The 17,635-nt window shown below is 40.4% G+C and overlaps 3 protein-coding genes and 1 long non-coding RNA gene across 4 annotated transcripts in view; 2 read left to right on the forward strand and 2 right to left on the reverse strand.

Annotated features, from left to right (window-relative positions):
* LOC129752971 (uncharacterized) overlaps positions 1-13,012 on the reverse strand; it is a 71,296-nt gene extending 58,284 nt beyond the window's left edge. The window contains exon 1 of the mRNA XM_055748784.1: positions 12,875-13,012. The gene's annotated coding sequence lies outside the window, so the exon portion shown is untranslated. The remainder of the gene's footprint in view (positions 1-12,874) is intronic.
* Positions 2,490-7,642, forward strand: LOC129737646 (uncharacterized). The gene is made up of 2 exons (XM_055728806.1): positions 2,490-4,195; positions 4,258-7,642. Exons 1-2 carry the CDS (start codon positions 2,490-2,492, stop codon positions 7,640-7,642), a joined length of 5,091 nt encoding a protein of 1,696 aa, XP_055584781.1.
* Positions 13,013-14,019: 1,007 nt separating the features above from the next.
* Positions 14,020-15,786, reverse strand: LOC129760694 (39S ribosomal protein L3, mitochondrial). The gene is made up of 5 exons (XM_055758352.1): positions 15,634-15,786; positions 15,495-15,576; positions 14,904-15,167; positions 14,547-14,842; positions 14,020-14,476 (listed from the first exon to the last, which is right to left on the reverse strand). Exons 1-5 carry the CDS (start codon positions 15,690-15,692, stop codon positions 14,050-14,052), a joined length of 1,128 nt encoding a protein of 375 aa, XP_055614327.1. The 5' UTR covers positions 15,693-15,786; the 3' UTR covers positions 14,020-14,049.
* Positions 15,787-16,465: 679 nt separating this feature from the next.
* LOC129740281 (uncharacterized) lies at positions 16,466-17,304 on the forward strand. The gene is made up of 3 exons (XR_008736188.1): positions 16,466-16,570; positions 16,650-16,839; positions 16,980-17,304. It is a non-coding gene; the product is annotated as an uncharacterized LOC129740281 (long non-coding RNA).
* Positions 17,305-17,635: the final 331 nt, after the last annotated feature.

A 17,635-nucleotide genomic window follows, 5' to 3' on the forward strand; every position in this document is an offset into this window, starting at 1 on the left:
AGACGAAAGCTAGATCCAGTCTACTCTGGACCATTTAATGTAATAGAAATAACTCACCCTAACATTAAGATAAAAAACATTTTTAATCAAGATGAGCAAGTAGTTCATAAAAATCGAGTAATTGCAAATAAATCATGATATACTCTAATGTTTACAATAACACTATATAATAATAGCACACAAAATTTTTTATTATTGTATCGAAATATAATACAGCACAAATCGAAACGAATAATTTCACTATGTAAAATCATTCTTTCCAAAAAGGGAGGATGAAGATAAATATAGATAATAAGAAAGATGAACATAGATAATAAGGACAAATTTGTTAAACTTTATTGTGAAAGGTATTTGAAGTCAAAAGCAAACAAAAATGATTTCATATTATTCAATCATTTTTTCCTAAAGGAGGATGGTGTGACATGTGTATCACACATGTCAGCAAATCTTAATTCAATCACCCCGAGTCCAAAGTCAAAAGCATTCAAAGTCAAAACCTACATCAGCCATCGACCCACCGGCGTGGCATTCCATAAAACAACTTCCAACGAAAGTGTCAGTTTACAGAGTCATTGTTTTAAGCCACACACAGCGCGTCAGCGCTGACCATGCAGTCTCTCTTTCGGGACTTGCTTAGCACTCTCCCGCCTTTCGCATCCTTCTCTGATTGGCTGTAAGGAATAAATAATAAATAAAGACTTCAAATATCTTGGAAGGTTAGGTTAAGGCAAAAGTAAAAGAATAAAGTCAATTCAATAGTTTACGTCTAACAGAGAAGTGTTCCGTCCTTTTGATGACACATCCCCATAGTATAAAACGATAGCTTATCGTTTTATTACACGATCAGTAGTTTGATTAAACGTAAGTTATGATAATATTCTCCAAATATCAAATACGATTTGCTAATTGAAGAAATGTGTTCCGATTAGGTCGAATTCACTGCCGTGAATTGTCGTTCCCGGATAAATATTGTATTTGCGAAATATCTTGCTTTATATTCTCCATCAGATCGTAAGTAACCTTCTCTGTTATAAAAACGCCAGAAAGTAACTTTATCGTAACTTAACAGGAATCCGAATCTGGAACTGATTGTAGGATCTTCGGCAAACTCGTTTTGATCGAAGAAGAAGACTTATTTGTAAGTAATCTGGTCTCATAGTTATTAACAACATTGTAAGTTAACAAAAGAATAAATTTTCTAGTTGAGTCACGTCAAATACGGACTACAAAAAGCAGTGTTGGTAAATTTCGCCCGTCACGCTTGACCCGACTAGTTTTGTTTCATCAAACGACTGGCACTGTTCTCAATTGACGGAGCCTCACTTTTCGCATGACGGATAAAGCACGACAACAATCAACATTTCTCCATCATCGACTGGCGAAGCTCCTACACATGGTCAACATTTCTCCTGAGAGTGACTGGCAAATCTCATCACACTTCGACCGGCTGCTGACGGCAGGTACAACTAATTGAACGACTTGCTGGCAGAGAGCAACAATAGCAATAAAAAACTGAAAACGAGCTTGCTGGCAGGAGCAACAATAATAATAAATGCGTTTCTTTTTCGTCTTCGGTCGTCTTCGGCTTGCTGGCAGGAGTAACAATAATAATAAATGCGTTTCTTTTTCGTCTTCAGCTCGGTCGACGACTCGTTCGAATGCGATTGGTAAATGCTGACTATGAAAATTTTTCAGCTTCAAACGACTGAGGGTTGAATGACTGGCAAACGAAGTGACTGGTCGTTAAGGAACAGTCAATTGAGTTTGACGGACCAAGAGGCTTCACAGTCACAGCTTCACGCCTCATGACGATGAGTTTTGCCAAGCCTGACAAAAAGTCTACAAGCTCAAAAATAATGAGTTCGCGGGATCCTAACCTCAATCAGTCGAGGACGACTGCTGCGGAACACAACTGTCTCGCCTGTTCCCGTCCGGATGGCGCTCGTAGCATGGTTGCTTGCGATGCCTGCGATAATTGGTGGCATTTCGATTGCATCGGCGTTACCGAATCTGTTGCCAATCGATCGTGGATCTGTGGTACCTGTGAGAAGAAGCGCGGAATGGAACATCCTGCTGCATCGACGAAATCGATAAGATCCGTGATATCTGTGCGATCTAACAGTTCGGCAAGATTGCGCCTTCAGCAGCTCGAGGAGCAGAAAGCCCTGGAAGATAAGATCCAGAAGGAAAAGGAAGAGAAAGATCGCCAATATCTTTCTCAGAAGCACCAACTTGAGCTCGAAATCGAGCAGCAGGAAGCAGTCGGTGGCAGCGTTTCCAGTCTGAGTGCTCGGGATCGGATTAAGGCAGTGAACCATTGGGTCAGTGATGTACGACAGCAGGCGAATCCTGAAGTGATACCTGCTACTTCCACGCCACTTTCGAGAAACGTACCGACTGGAGCGGTTCCGAAACTATTTAACCCGATTGCTCATCAGCTTTCCGTGATTCACGAATCGAATCAAACTGAATAGCAAACAGCAGCACTGATGCCCACATATCGAGCTACACGTTTCGCAATCCCTCCGGGATTTTCTACAGTTTTGCACAACGAAGCAGTTCCCCCGACGGAAAATCCGGGCAGAACGTGCGTTCAGCAGAACGAGTCAAACCAGAGGACCCGGGATATTGGACAGTTGCCAGATAAGCAGTTCCCGGCTGCTTGCACAGGAGTTGGAGCGGCTCCCAATCCGTATGGAATCCACGGCGTTGAATCAACGGATAATTCACAACCGCGGCAGGCCCCAAATTCCTGGGCCTATCCTGCTGCTGGTGTGATCAGCGCACAACAAATCGCAGAAGGACAGGTGGTGTCGAGAGACCTACCCAAATTCTCCGGAGATCCTTTAGAGTGGCCGATGTTCGTCAATGCTTTCGAGTCTACCACGCGGATGGGTGGTATCCAGCCCGACGAAAATCTAGCCCGTCTGCAGAGAGCCCTCATCGGCAATGCCAGGGAAAAGGTTCTCAGTATTCTGACAATTCCGTCCGCCGTACCGCAAATAATTACGACCCTTCGGGATGAATGCGGAAGACCGGACCAGTTGGTCAACTGCTTACTGACCAGAATCCGAACAGCAACACAACCAAATGCCAACAAGCTTGGAACGCTTGTCACATTCGGTCGAGAAGTCCGGAACCTGGTGACGTTTATGGAAGCAGCACATCTACATTCTTACCTCTCAAGCCCTATCCTACTTACGGAGATGGTAAGCAAGCTCCCACCATGTCTGCAGTTACAGTGGGGCCATTACTTGATGAGCGTTCCGGTACCAAATCTAGAAGCGTTCTGCAACTTTATTTCGACGATCCGGACAGCAGCTTGTAACGTTTCGACAGCGACGGAATCCTCCGTAGAAGTGTCGACGAAAAGGGAGAAGCGGAAGGAAAAAGTAGGAGGCTTTTTGAACTCCCATCAGGAAGTTACAGTGAAACCAGAAAATCCGAAACCCTGCCTCGCCTGTGACAGCGTGGGGCATAAGATTCGTGAGTGCGAAAGGTTTCGCAAGCTTTCAGTCAGCGAAAGATGGAAAATAGTCGAGCGAAAGAAAATGTGTCGAAGATGCCTATTTCCACACGGCAAGTGGCCCTGCCGCACAAAGTATCCTTGTGGAGTAGACGGTTGCTCCGAGGCACATCATAAACTGCTTCATTCTACCAAAAGGTCGGACCAATCGGATGCACAATCGGGAACCTCAGGAACTGTATCGACGCATCGGCATTCTCGAGACAAAACGCTATTCAAAATTCTCCCCGTGAGACTATTTGGAAACGGGAAATCTGTAGCGGCGTTTGCGTTCCTGGATGACGGTTCCGATCTAACGTTAATCGAGAACGAAGCGGCAGAAGAACTTGGCCTCGAAGGCACGGAGAGTCCACTATGCCTTGAGTGGACGAACAACGTAACCAGAAACGAAAATTCTTCCCGTCGTGTCAATCTAGCCATCGCAAAGATTAACGGCGGAGAAAAGCATCTGCTGAAAAACGTCCGTACAGTCAGAAATCTGGGTCTCCCGAAGCAGACAGTTAACTATCCCGATTTGGTCAAGCTCTACCCGCACCTTCGAGGGCTACCAGTCGAAAGTTACAACGAAGCAACCCCTAGGATTCTGATTGGGGTGGACCATGCTCGGCTGATTATGACGCTTGGTAAGCGTGAACGTCGGAACGATGAGCCTGTTTCCGCCAAGGCTGGGTAGTGTTTGGTGGCAGAAGTTTAACCGCAGAACAGTCTCGAGCCAGAGTGAACGTCTGCAGATGCGCTTCGGATGAACACCTAGAAGACATTGTCCGAGAATTCGTCTCTAGCGACACCATCGGCATTCAAGGGCAACTTCCACCGGAATGCGAAGAGGACATGCGAGCGAGGAAGATTTTGGAGGAAACCACGGTACGAACCGCTTCCGGTCGAATTCAAACCGGATTGTTGTGGAGATCAGACTGCGTCAAGCTGCCAAACAGTTACCATATGGCGAAAAGACGAAATGATTGTTTGGAGAGGCGGTTGGCAAAAGATCCAGAGCTGAAAGCGAACATCACTAAGCAGATTCTCGAATACCAACAACGTGGGTACGTGCACATAGCAACCGAACAAGAGCTCCGATCATCCAACCCAGACCGAACGTGGTATTTGCCCATAGGAGTGGTTCGACACCCGCGTAAACCTGGTAAAGTCCGGGTCATTTGGGACGCAGCAGCGCGGGTCGATGGCGTGTCACTGAACTCTGCCCTCCTCAAAGGTCCAGACCTACTGACCCCGTTATTGTCTGTGCTATTCCGCTTTCGTGAGAAACAGTTTGCTGTAGGAGACATCACACAGATGTTTCACCAGCTGTTGATCTGTCCAGAAGATCGGCAGGCTCAAAGGTTCCTGTGGCGTTCAAGTCCTGAAGCAGAACCGGAGGTGTACGTCATGGACGTGGCGACGTTCGGAGCAACCTGCTCCCCCTGCTCGGCGCAGTATGCGAAAAACCTCAACGCCAGAGAACACCAGGAGAAGTATCCCGATGCATCGGATGCTATCATCAACGGAACATACGTCGACGATTTTTTCGACAGTCGAGATACGGTAGCCGAAGTGGTCAAATTAGCACAGGAGGTATCGATCGTGAACCGAGCAGCGTGTTTTGAAATACCATCGTGGCAATCCAATTCCCATGAAGTTCTTCGGCTGCTAGGCGGTGAGTTTGCCGAATCTGATAAGTGTTTTTCGGCAGTACAAACTGCGTCATCGACCGACCGAGTGCTCGGTATCGTTTGGAAGTCCCACGAAGATGTTTTTATATTTGATGCCCAATTTCGAGAAGATTTGAAGCCTTTGTTGTCTACTGAAAGTATCCCCACCAAACGTCAGGTGCTGCGAGTGGTTATGAGCCTCTTTGACCCGCTCGGGTTCATCTCCTTTTATACCATTCACGGGAAAGTGCTCATTCAAGACATCTGGCGCTCAGGAGTCCTGTGGGATGAAAAAATAACAGCAGAGAATTTGAAAAGTTGGCACAGGTGGATAAAATTGTTGTCAGAGTTGAACGAAATTAAAATACCTCGATGTTACTTCCCGAATTATGAAATTGGAAGCTACGAGTCTCTCCAATTGCATCTTTTTGTAGACGCGAGTGAGATCGCGTACAGCTGTGTCGCATTTTTCCGTATTATCGACCGTGGATTACCACGTTGCTCACTCGTAGCAGCAAAGGCCAAAGTGACCACTCTGAAACCCCAATCAATTCCCAGAAACGAGCTTTATGCAGCACTTATCGGTGCCCGATTGGCAAAGACTATTCAAGAGGATCATCGACTAGTCGTCTCGAAGCGATACCTTTGGACAGATTCCTCCGTCGTTCTCTCTTGGTTGCAAGCCGACCCCCGGAAATACCGGCAATACGTGGGCTTTCGTGTGGGTGAAATTCTATCGATATCGAAGATCAACGAGTGGCGCTGGATAACCTCCAAAATGAACGTCGCTGACGATGCTACCAAGTGGGGCAATGGTCCCAATTTCTGTTCCACCAGTAGATGGTTCGTAGGACCCGAATTCTTATACAGTCCGGAGGATGAATGGCCAAACCGAAAACCGAATGTAGCAGAGACGCCTGAAGAAATCCGATCGGTTCATATTCATCGCGGGACCAACAGTGTACAGCTGGTTGACTTTTCTAAGTTTTCGTCGTTCGAACGCCTCGTCAAAGTATTCGCCTACATCCACAACTTCATCGATCGTTATCGTCCTGTTAGAGTCAACAGCGATTCTGAAGTGGTACCTAAGCAGAAAGATTACGAAGCCGCAGAAATATCGATATTCCGGAAAGTGCAGAGCTCGGCGTTTCCCGATGTAGTAGAAGCTCTTCTAAAAACAACCGATCTTCCTGAAGCATGCAAAAAGATTCCGAAATCAAGTTCGTTAGCTAAATTGTCGATTGTAGTGGACGAAAATGGCATTTTGCGGGCCTCAAGCAGGATCAACTCTCTGTATTACTCTGACGATTTCCGGAACCCGATAATACTTCCAAGATCTGACCATGTTACAGCACTGATCGTTTTGAGATATCACCAACGTTACGGCCACGCCAACACAGAAACAGTTTTAAACGAACTCCAGCAGCGATTCTACATTCCGAAGTTCCGTGCCACAGTGAAGTCCATTTTGAAAACCTGTATGTGGTGTCGCGTCTACCGAGCCAAGCCTGACGTTCCAAAGATGGCTCCGTTACCGCATCCTCGAGTGAAGCCGTATGTACGACCGTTTACGTTTACCGGCCTGGACTACTTCGACCCACTGACGGTCAAAAGGGCGCGAAGCTCGGTGAAACGCTGGGTATGCCTGTTTACCTGCCTCAGCGTCAGGGCAATACATCTCGAGGTTGTCTATTCGCTGTCGACGGTGTCGTGCATCAGAGCGGTTCGCAGATTCGTAGCCAAAAGAGGTACACCCCAACACTTCTTCAGCGACAATGGCACAAATTTTCGAGGGGCATCCAGAGAGCTTATCAACGAAGTTAAAGCCATCAACCAGTGCGCCGCGAGGACCTTCACGAACGCTACCACCGAATGGCATTTCAATCCCCCCTCGACCCCTCACATGGGAGGGGTCTGGGAGCGTAAAGTAAGATCGGTCAAAGACGCATTGAAAAGCATAGCTCCTCGCAGCCCACTTGACGACGAAGAACTGATGACCCTTTTGGCTGAGGTTGAGATGATAGTGAACTCACACCCGTTAACATTCGTTCCACTTGATTCACCAAATGCTGAAGTGCTCACACCGAACATTTTCCTGTTGATGAGTTCAAGCGGAAGTAATGCAGCGAAATTGCCGATAGATGAACCGACGGCGCTGAACACGAACTGGAAGGCGATGGATTACATGCTGGATCAATTTTGGAAGCGGTGGATTGCGAGTTATCTTCCAACCATAGCGCGTCGTACCAAGTGGTTTCATGATGTGAGACCCCTACGTGAAGGAGACCTAGTGGTGATAGTCGACGAAAGCGTTCGGAACGGCTGGCTTCGTGGAAGAGTGTTGAAGACGTTTCCTGGAGAAGATGGACAAGTTCGGCAGGTCGACGTAGCTACCAGCACAGGGATTCTTCGCCGTGGGGTAGTTAAGGTTGCATTGCTTGATGTATGTGAAGGTAAAGCCCCCTAAAGTGGGCGTTACGGGGTGGGGTGTTGCTACGGCCCTGAGAGGGTGAAATTAGGGGGAACATCAAATCCATTTTGTGACAGATTAGTTTTGACAGTTTGATAGTTAGACAGGTGAGAAGAGAAAGGAGAAAAGAAAAAGTAGGAAAGTCGGAAAAAATTGAAAAACGTGTTTGATAGATTGGTTGGTGAAAATTATAGTTCTGCTTGAAATTGTATCCTCTCGTGCCGAAGTGCAGCATTTTCTTAGCTGAGTTTGATGCTATTCTAGCAAGATTCCGATCAGTAGTTTGATTAAACGTAAGTTATGATAATATTCTCCAAATATCAAATACGATTTGCTAATTGAAGAAATGTGTTCCGATTAGGTCGAATTCACTGCCGTGAATTGTCGTTCCCGGATAAATATTGTATTTGCGAAATATCTTGCTTTATATTCTCCATCAGATCGTAAGTAACCTTCTCTGTTATAAAAACGCCAGAAAGTAACTTTATCGTAACTTAACAGGAATCCGAATCCGGAACTGATTGTAGGATCTTAGGCAAACTCGTTTTGATCGAAGAAGAAGACTTATTTGTAAGTAATCTGGTCTCATAGTTATTAACAACATTGTAAGTTAACAAAAGAATAAATTTTCTAGTTGAGTCACGTCAAATACGGACTACAAAAAGTCTACAAGGCCAAATCCGGCCAGAAGATTGTTGGGACGTTGTGGGCCTATAGGAGAGGAAGCAGCCGCTGCTGGAGGCACTCTTTCATGTACACCTGTCCGTTAATCGTGTCCTGGGTCACGAAAGGTGCACTCCGCTTCCCGCACGTGCAGATGGCTTGCCAAACCAGGAATTTATTCGCAAATTTGGACATCTTCTGTGTGCGGACATGCTCCGGAACGCTGAAAAACAGGTTGCCGGGGATCTGTTTGAAGTCGGCCTTCACATATGTTTCGTCGTTCATGTAGCGTTATTCAACTTTCGTCAGCATGTTGAGGTTCAACTTTCTGGCACGGGTTTTGGCGGACTTGTTCTGCTTCTCGTCGCGATTTGGAGCCTTTTGTACCTTGAACGTTCGAAGCCCAGCCTTAGTTTTGGCTTCTGGACAAAACTTCGGCTTAGGTGCAGCTTCTTAGCCACATCCGGACGTTCGGGTTTCGGTTGAAGGCTCCAACTACGCGGTTTGATTTTTGGTGTTGTACTGAATACTTTTTTCTTCACTTCTGGGCTTCCGATCGGTGGAACGATGCGAGATATCCTTGTTCTTGTGATGAATGCGCAAGATTTTATCACACACGAGCTGTTCTTTCGACTCCATTTCCGCTTTTTTTTATTTGTATGCGCGTATATTACACGACTTATGCCTAAGACCAATGAGTCCAACTCGGCTCTGTATGTGCTCTATATTACAATGGTATTGTATTCTGATATTGTTTGTTGATCAATCTTTTTTTGGAATTCGAGTTTACTTTATCGGTAGCTATTATTTTTGGTCTGTTTGGATGTGTGCCCTATCTTCTTCTAATTACTCCGTGGAGTTTACATTTTTGTCATTCGATATCATTATCATGATTGTAATTTTTTCTTCGCGGTTGTTGTGGGCGAGGCCCGATTGTGTTTTCTTGTGTTTATACTTCGAGGGAGTTTACAATTTTCTGGTTTTCTTGGCCGAAGCATTCATCTAATTCTGTTTTACTCATAAGAATTTACAATTTCTTGTGTCGTCCGAAGACATTCTATATTGTTGTGGTTTTTTGTTCGAGGACCTTTATTCTGTTTAGACTTAAGTTAAGTTAACTTAAAGCTATCTTTTTGTTAGGGGGGTGAGGAATGAACCTCTCATCGTATGATTGAAAATCTGACCAGTTAGCTGACTGAGCTAATCACCCCTCCCTCGCGAGTTTTGATCACGCAAAATTTTAAAACTTGCACCCTTAGAAAATCCTACACAAAAGTAAGTGAAAAGAAGCCAAAACAATCCGTAAGTGCAGGAAGCCACCAGTATGTAAAAATTGTGGTACGTAAAATTATGTAACATAGGCCGGTACATACCAGTGTGTAGAAAGTACGCAAAAGAACGTAGAGCTCTGTAAACTGAAAAGTATGTTAAAATCACATAAAGTAGGGAAAAAACCAAAATTCTCATTCGGAATTAAGAAGCAGGGATATTTTCTTTCAAATTGATTGAAATTTGGTTTTAGTATAATAATTTATTGTCCACCAATTCAAAATCAACTAAAGATTTTGTAGTAAATTGATTTCATTATTTCCGGTCAGTTTTTTTTTTGCCAACTTTCTCCGCTTCATCCAAGAAGTCTGTTTTTCCGTTGGGGATTGAATTGGCCATATCATGATGGAAACCACCCGGATGGGATTGGCCACACCAGAACATCGACGCTTGAGCAGGTGTCCTTGAGGTACAATTTCTGGGACAGGGTGTGATTCAACAGTCGACTGGGTGTTGAAGTTGGAAATCCTATTAAAACAAAAAATGGTTAGCAAAATTGAAAAAATAAAGAAATATTACCCCTGCTTTTTAATTTGCTTGGTTGCGGCCGCTACTATGGTAGAATCAGATCGTGGAATCGTCTAATGATAGCGTTTTATGACGCTTCTGGACCCAGAGGAAACCAACAACTATCCTAAAATTATGGAGATGAACTGAATACACATACAGCAAAAATTAATGTTACCAAACTTACCGAGAGAAACGGAAAAATTTCGAAGTTTTCACAGACTTACAGGCAGTTCTGCAAAAGTTGTTGCTTGCGCGCGAGTAGGATGTAAATAACAGACTGACACCCTGGTGGTGCGAGTGAGAAGAAAAACGCCATCAACCACATATTTACTGAAATTGCAGTTCTTTCTACACAAAGGGTTTTGTAGAACAGAAAGAACTGCAAAGTATGTAATTTTTGGAACTCACTTCTACGTAAAAGTTGTCGAACTTCAAAGTATGTACTTTTTACATAACCAATATGTACAATTTTCTAAGAGTGTGCAGGATGTAAACAATGCACTATGAACTAAAATAAATTTTGACGTCGAATTTCCGGTTATTTCTCGAGTATAAAAATAATTCTTTCAAAGAAGTAACACAGAAATTAAAACAAAAATAACAGAAATTTAAAAAATGACAAAAACGATGACGAAGACAGATATGAAAAACCTGACAAAGGTGAAAAAATAACAAAAAAGACAAAAATGACGTAAATATCAAACCTAACAAACATTAAATAAAAAATGAAAAAAATTTAAGAAGTCACAAAAATGACAAAGATGACCAAATAGAGAACAATAACAAGAATGGCAAAAATGACAGGTATGACAAATATAAAAAATAATACAAAAATTAAAAAAAGACATCTATACAAAGCTGGCAAAAATTACAAGAACTACAAAAATGACGAAGATGACAAAATGAAAAAATAAACAAAAATATGAAAATATCAAAAACTAGAAAAAAGACATTTATAACAAAAATGACAAAAATTTCAAATACGTTCACAATTACAAAATAACAAAACTCACAAAAATAGTAAAGATGATGATGACAAACGACAAACAAATGACAGATATGACACAAACAACAGAAATGCCAAAAATGATAAGAATAAAAAAGCGACAAATAGACGTAAAAAATACAAAAATTACGAAAATGAAGAAAGCGAGAAAGGTTACAAAAACTCCAATTGACAAATGACATAGAACTGACAAATATGACAAAAAGACACAAAAATGAAGAAAATGACAAAAATAACACAACTAATAAAAATGAAAAAAATACCTAAACGAAATAAAAGTTTACAAAAATTGATAATGGCAAAAATTAGAAGAACAAAAAAAATAGTACAAAAAACCAATAACTAACATGACACAAATAAAAAATGATATAAAAAAAGACAAAAATTACAAAAATGATAAGGACAAAGGTGATATGAGTAATTGCACAAAAACAAAAATATCAAAATTGTCAAAAAAAAAACAAACATTACATTATTAGAAAAATTACAATCAAAATAAAAATGACACATGTTAGTTTTTTTGTTTAATCTACAAAGAGTATACGGTTTGTTTTCGAAATTCGATAAGATCCTTTTCGCTTACACCCTAAGCTCATACATAAGTATTTATGATACCGAAAACAAATATTATTAATCAACACGTCCTAAATGTTTTTGAATTTTTTTCACTTGGCAAAAATGAAACGATCATAATTTGAAACCCTCGACGGAGCAAAATGAACAGGAATGATACACATAGCGATAAACCTTTTTTTTGCGAGCTACGAAGAAAATAATTCAACAAACCCTGCTCCAAATGTTGCTTTTGAGAATCGGCCCACGGAGAACGACACATGGGTGTTGCATTCAACTGCTGATTAAACGTTTTCGTAACTTTTTTTTACAGATCTTACGTTGAACCAGTTGAACTTTGATCGACATTGATGTTTGGTTCATGTACTTGGACTTGGAATGTTTTTTCTAGAATAGCCTATTTCTGTAAATCATACAGGCTTTAAAAAACAACTGTAGTTGCTCATTTAACTTTAAGTAAAATAAATTTTATTGATAACTGTAACCAGCTTATAATATTTATGCTATGTTTCGAATTTTAAGTGCAATAGTTTATAAGCTTTGTTTATACCAATTCTCAATAGCAAATTGTCAGATTTAAAAAAAAAACAGATTTCTTATTAAACATAATGATTGGGTATATTAAATATGATTACCAACGCTCAGATTTTTGTTTATCACTGCATGTTTAATATAAAAGTTAAACTCTGAATAAACTTACTGGCATTTGAAATAATCTAAGCCACCGGGTTCATACATATACTAAGCGCAAGTTCACTGGTGTTGGGAAAAAGTGGTAGGCTGGCTCTAACAGGTGTTTTGCACACGAATTGCATGCAAAACCAGAGGAAAAGGATTTCACTTATCCGAGGTTGTCCTTCTCCCGACTAGCTCGGATAAGCGGGTTTGTTTCTACAGTAGGTACCTACTTAATTGTGTATTAATACTTCGACCATCTCTGATGTCATAGTTGGTTGGGAAATCCTTTTTTTTGCATAGTCCAGAATATAAGTTTCTTTTTATTTTCTTTTTTTTACTAAATTTAAACTACTAGATATATCTCCTCTTTTAAAAACAAGGCTTTCAGATCTAGAGAAGTCTTTTGGAACAAAATTTAATATATTGTAGGAAAAACGTTTCATACATGTAAAAAGAAGACAAACACTCACCTCTTGAATCACGAAGTAATTTTTCTTCTAACAAAAATAACACTTAATTCCTGGCACCTCCACTAACGTTTCGAAGATTTCCTTGTAAATTACTGACCTATTGCCTATTGTTCTACCCGCGTTGAGTTCACTCGCGCTTAAAACACTGACAGATCCCGAGCATCTGTCCTCCTACACAACATATGCAGCGCAAGGTCATCATCCAGAAAATGAAAATTAGAACAAACGAATTTCGTAATACCTAGTAGAATCCACTCACCTATCAGTGATTACATTCTCAATGTTTTTCATGATAAATAAAAATTAATGTGCATAAATTTTTATTCTTGTTGTTAAAATATATTATTAACAACCGTGGGTGTTTGGTTTTATCAGCAAAGATAAAATTAAAAACTTTATTTTTGTGGTTGAAAAGAATATTTCGATGGAAAGTTTATTTTGCCAGATAACAAACATCGCTTTTAGCAATAAAAAGGTAAAAAGAACATCAACAGAAAATGAAATATTTCTGCATTATTTAAAAACAATAATACGCCATCTGTCGCATTTTCAAACAAATTGACTTCTGCAAACAGATGGCAGTACAGTAACGAGTCAGATTTTTTGGTTGATCGCAGAGGTGCCAGATGTCCTTATAAATCAGGATTTGTCCTGATTTTTGAAAGATCGGCCTGATTTTTTAAATAGTCCTGATTTGTTCTGATTCTTTTAAATGGTTTTTAAATGTACTGAATTGTCCAAAATTTTAAAGATATATCAAAACTGTAATTGAGTTTCTGGTTAAATTGTCAGGATATCGATCAAATCTGTAATAAAATAAGATAAACCGATACTAATGTTCGATTCAGATCAAGGAATATTTAAAAAAGGTAGTGCCAAGACAGCCCTGCATTAGTATTGGTACAGACTGAGACGTCACAATCACGAAAACCTGTTAATTTACTAGGAAACTTTTCTTTTTCGATGATAATGTGAAGAATCTGCTAGAAATTTTCCACTTTGAAAACATGTTATTGTAGAAGGATTCTTGCTCTTCGAGATGGGTGCAATAAAAGTTGCATTTTCGAATAATACAGTACATATATGTAATACGAGGCTTGTAATCAAACCAATCGGATAGGAAATGAAGAAGCAAATTAATCAAATTACTAAAGAACAGCCTGTTAAATTGGGATTTATTCTTCTTTAAATGTTATAGAACCATGTTTGAAATTATGAATTTCTTCATGCCATATATCCTCATCGGCATATGAATCATTTTCGGTCTGCAGATACGTTGGAAATGCTGGAGCTTCTTGGTATTTCCTCAGTGGCAGGATAGTATCATAGATATAAACGAGCCCGTTAGTATCGCCGGCTATGTTTCCGCTCTGAACCCACATGACGTTGTACTTGGTATTGATACGCCATATCTTGAGCCCTCTAAGGACTCGCCATCTGTTACCCATATGCCCTGGGAGTCTCGTTCCCGGCCAAACACGGGCTTTGTTGCCACCTGCTCCGATGTTTCCAGGTTTTCGATGGGTCTTGGTTACACCGTGTGATGCTGGCATACCCTTAAAACCGTGACGCTTAACTACACCCTGGAAGCCATGATCAACCCTAAAATAATCGATAAAAATAAAATAAGTGACACGTGATTACACGAAAATGTCTTCAATAAAAAACTAACGTTTTTCCACGAACATCCACATAATCTCCAACCCGGAAATGTGTCACATTTAGAGGTGTACCCGGAAGTAGCCTAGCTTCTGGTGAAACTATGAACCTACACAGGTGTTGCTTGGGCATTACGCCAGAATCTTTGAACAGGCCACAATACTCCTTGGTCAACAGAGAAGGGTCCATACTTTGGGCTCCCACCATCAAACAACCGTATGGTTTACGCCAGTTGCGTCTCTGCCTTGGCTCCTGGGCAGGTTTGAATTCCTCTGGTGGTATGTATTTGACGACATGATTGTCTATTATCTTTGAAACAAATGCAACCATAATTAACAGGTGTAAAATATAAGTAAAAAATGTGTTTTACCTGCAACAAAGTGGTTCTAATCTTGGTTCCGTCTTTCTTCCACAGCGGATACTGGCCAATCTTCCGCGCGATCACTCCGGTTCGTTTGAGGCCGGGTTGCCACTGAACTGGTGGAAGTTCCTCGGTATTGATGAGAGAACTGCTGATATCGTTTTTCTGATCGTATGTAAGTACCCCTTTGATAATGGCTGGTGGACCAAATTTGCTGTGGAGCACTTCTTTGACAAATGTTTTGTTCTCCGGCGTTAAATGATCATCGTGCAGCTGGAAGTAAATGATACAATGCAAACGACACTCGGATTATATCTTAGTACTTACAATTACGTTGTGTTGACATGTTTATCGAATTGTGTGAATATATGGAGCTCGTTCCATCAGGATAATACTTTTAATAACAACACTACATTTACTGTATGTTAATAATTGAATAAACATTTTGACACCGTGTTTAGAGTATATGAAGGATTTTGAGAACCACTGGACGTCGATGTTTTATTTAGTAGAAACTTAAGTTTCATAAATTCTTATAATTTCATCAACTTTATTGGTGTGAATTTCTAAACTTATAATGATAGGCAAAGCTAGACTCACCGTGCGTTCCTTCTTGACGAACCAAATCGGGTTTCGTAATCGAGGTCTGTTGAGATAATTTTTGCTACGCACTTGGTGCAAACTGTAAAACATGAGATTTAAACGTTTGTTCAATGAATTTGATCTCGTGTTCACTTACCCGGTAAGAACGAGGTTTCGCTGTAATAAACCTAACGAATTAAACACCGAAGCAATCATCTTTTAACTAATTTTCATGCAGATAACCGATTCCAGAGAAAGAAAATTGTCGCATGGAAAACTGTGCGGCACAAAATCAAAACAAAATGTATTTACTATGGGCACGTACACACTGCCATAAATGTCATCTTCAAGTTCAGCAACATTTACACTTTTTGAATTCACATGCACGCTAGAAACTATTAAACCATTTATTATTCAAAAATAACCATTTTTGACCTTTTCCCGGGAAATGCCATTTTATGAGTTCTCCATGAGAACCCATAAAATGACTTTTCGGGGAGAAGTAGAAATATGGTTGTTTTTTAACCGCATGGAAGATTACCGTAGAAATTCAAAAGTGGTTATTTTTCAACCGCAAGGGCTGTTTTGTGCGATTTGATTGCAATTGTTGAAGGAATTGAAACAATAAGAGTTATCAGAACATTAATTTTATTGTTTTTGTACTTAATACTTATATATAAACTATACCTCCCCGAATAGCAAAGACCGTGGTATTAATTATAACCGAACAATGATATTCAATATAACAATAAACTTCATCGTTATTTCTCAATATTTATCAACCGTTTTTTATTTTGAAACCACCATAATATTTTAAGTCACTGTGAAGTTTATCGTTAATTTAAAATATTTCATAGTTGTCGAAAATACCAAAAGCACGGTATCACAATAATTTTCCTGTGATTTATTTTGTTACTGTGTACTTCATGGTAAAATTGAGATCCAAACCAAAACGAACGTTGGTAAATTTTTGCTTTTTCTACCTATTCTCAATTTTTCGTGTAGAGATTTTGTTTTTAATTCGCGCCATTTTTGAAAATAAATAAACAACTGCGGTAATTTTTCTCTGCAGGCAAGAGGACCTATTTAGGATGGTGAGTATACCTTTTAAAAGTGATTGTGTTTTTAAGGAACCGTATTTTGCACTTAAGTAAATTAAATTTATTTTTCTAGGTGCCCTTCCACGGCTCCGGCTACAAGCAATTGCTTGTGCTAATGGGAAAATCACCACCCGATCGGCGGAAATTGCAGTGGAAAACAAGACGTCGGAAAGGTGCTGTGACCCTCAATACACGAGGAGTAGGATCACCGGAAAATGATCCGCAACAAGCGGTTGATATCGCGGAGTCTGGGAGGATCTGTCGTAAGTATTCTTTTTGAATTTTTCTTATAGGAGCAAGCAAAAATGCTACACCGTGCGAATGAAATTACGCTCGAAATCCATTTTCTTTGAATAGTTTCAATTTCCCCGTTTTATCATAACATTCGTTTCCTTTTTTTAAGCTGGCGAATTTGGTGTATGATAAGCAGCTTCCGGACCATCATGACGTCCACGAATTTTGGCATAACGCTAAACTCGCAGCAGGTCGGTTGGAGCTGCTCTCAAAGCCAATCGGGAAACCATCAGCTACCCGAGACTGTCGTCATGAACGAGCTTAAGCCTCGGGAGTTGGCCTAAAAAAAAAGCTACCGCAGGCGTAGCCCGGATTCCGATCGAGGTGCAGGCTTTTCTGAAATTGTGAAAAGAAGTTTTTAAGTGAATATTGTGAAAATTTGTTAAAGGAAAAATAATGTGAAAATGAAAGTGCTTTACAACATTAATAAAATGTGTTCATTTGAATAAGTGAGTTTTCTTTTGAATAAATGACTCGCAATAGAAATTAATCAGTTTGTTTAAGTTATTCCTTGTTTTAGGGAATATTATTCTTGATTGATCGTGTTTTGTAATAAACGTGTGTCAAGTTTATTAAAAGCACGACTAAAGAAGTATAATATTCCTCAAAACAAGGAATAACTTTAACAAACTGATTAATTTTGATTGAATTATTTCGAAAAAAAAAACAAAATAAAATATCATGAAAATAACGTGATTTTCATCATTGTTGAAACGATGAAAATACAATCAAATACAATAAATTTCACGGTTCCCATTAGAAAAA

This window comes from Uranotaenia lowii, chromosome 1 (genome assembly GCF_029784155.1).
Source record: "Uranotaenia lowii strain MFRU-FL chromosome 1, ASM2978415v1, whole genome shotgun sequence".
NCBI classification, from domain to species: Eukaryota; Metazoa; Arthropoda; class Insecta; order Diptera; family Culicidae; genus Uranotaenia; species Uranotaenia lowii.

Coding starts and splice junctions, on each gene's coding strand:
- LOC129737646 (XM_055728806.1), top strand. CDS start 2,490: ATGCCCACATATCGAGCTACACGTTTCGCAATCCCTCCGGGATTTTCT. Junction 4,196..4,257: donor CCTGTTTCCGCCAAGGCTGG/GTAGTGTTTGGT, acceptor GAACGTCTGCAG/ATGCGCTTCGGATGAACACC.
- LOC129760694 (XM_055758352.1), bottom strand. CDS start 15,692: ATGATTGCTTCGGTGTTTAATTCGTTAGGTTTATTACAGCGAAACCTC. Junction 15,168..15,494: donor TCGTCAAGAAGGAACGCACG/GTGAGTCTAGCT, acceptor ATTTACTTCCAG/CTGCACGATGATCATTTAAC. Junction 14,843..14,903: donor TTAGAACCACTTTGTTGCAG/GTAAAACACATT, acceptor TTTGTTTCAAAG/ATAATAGACAATCATGTCGT.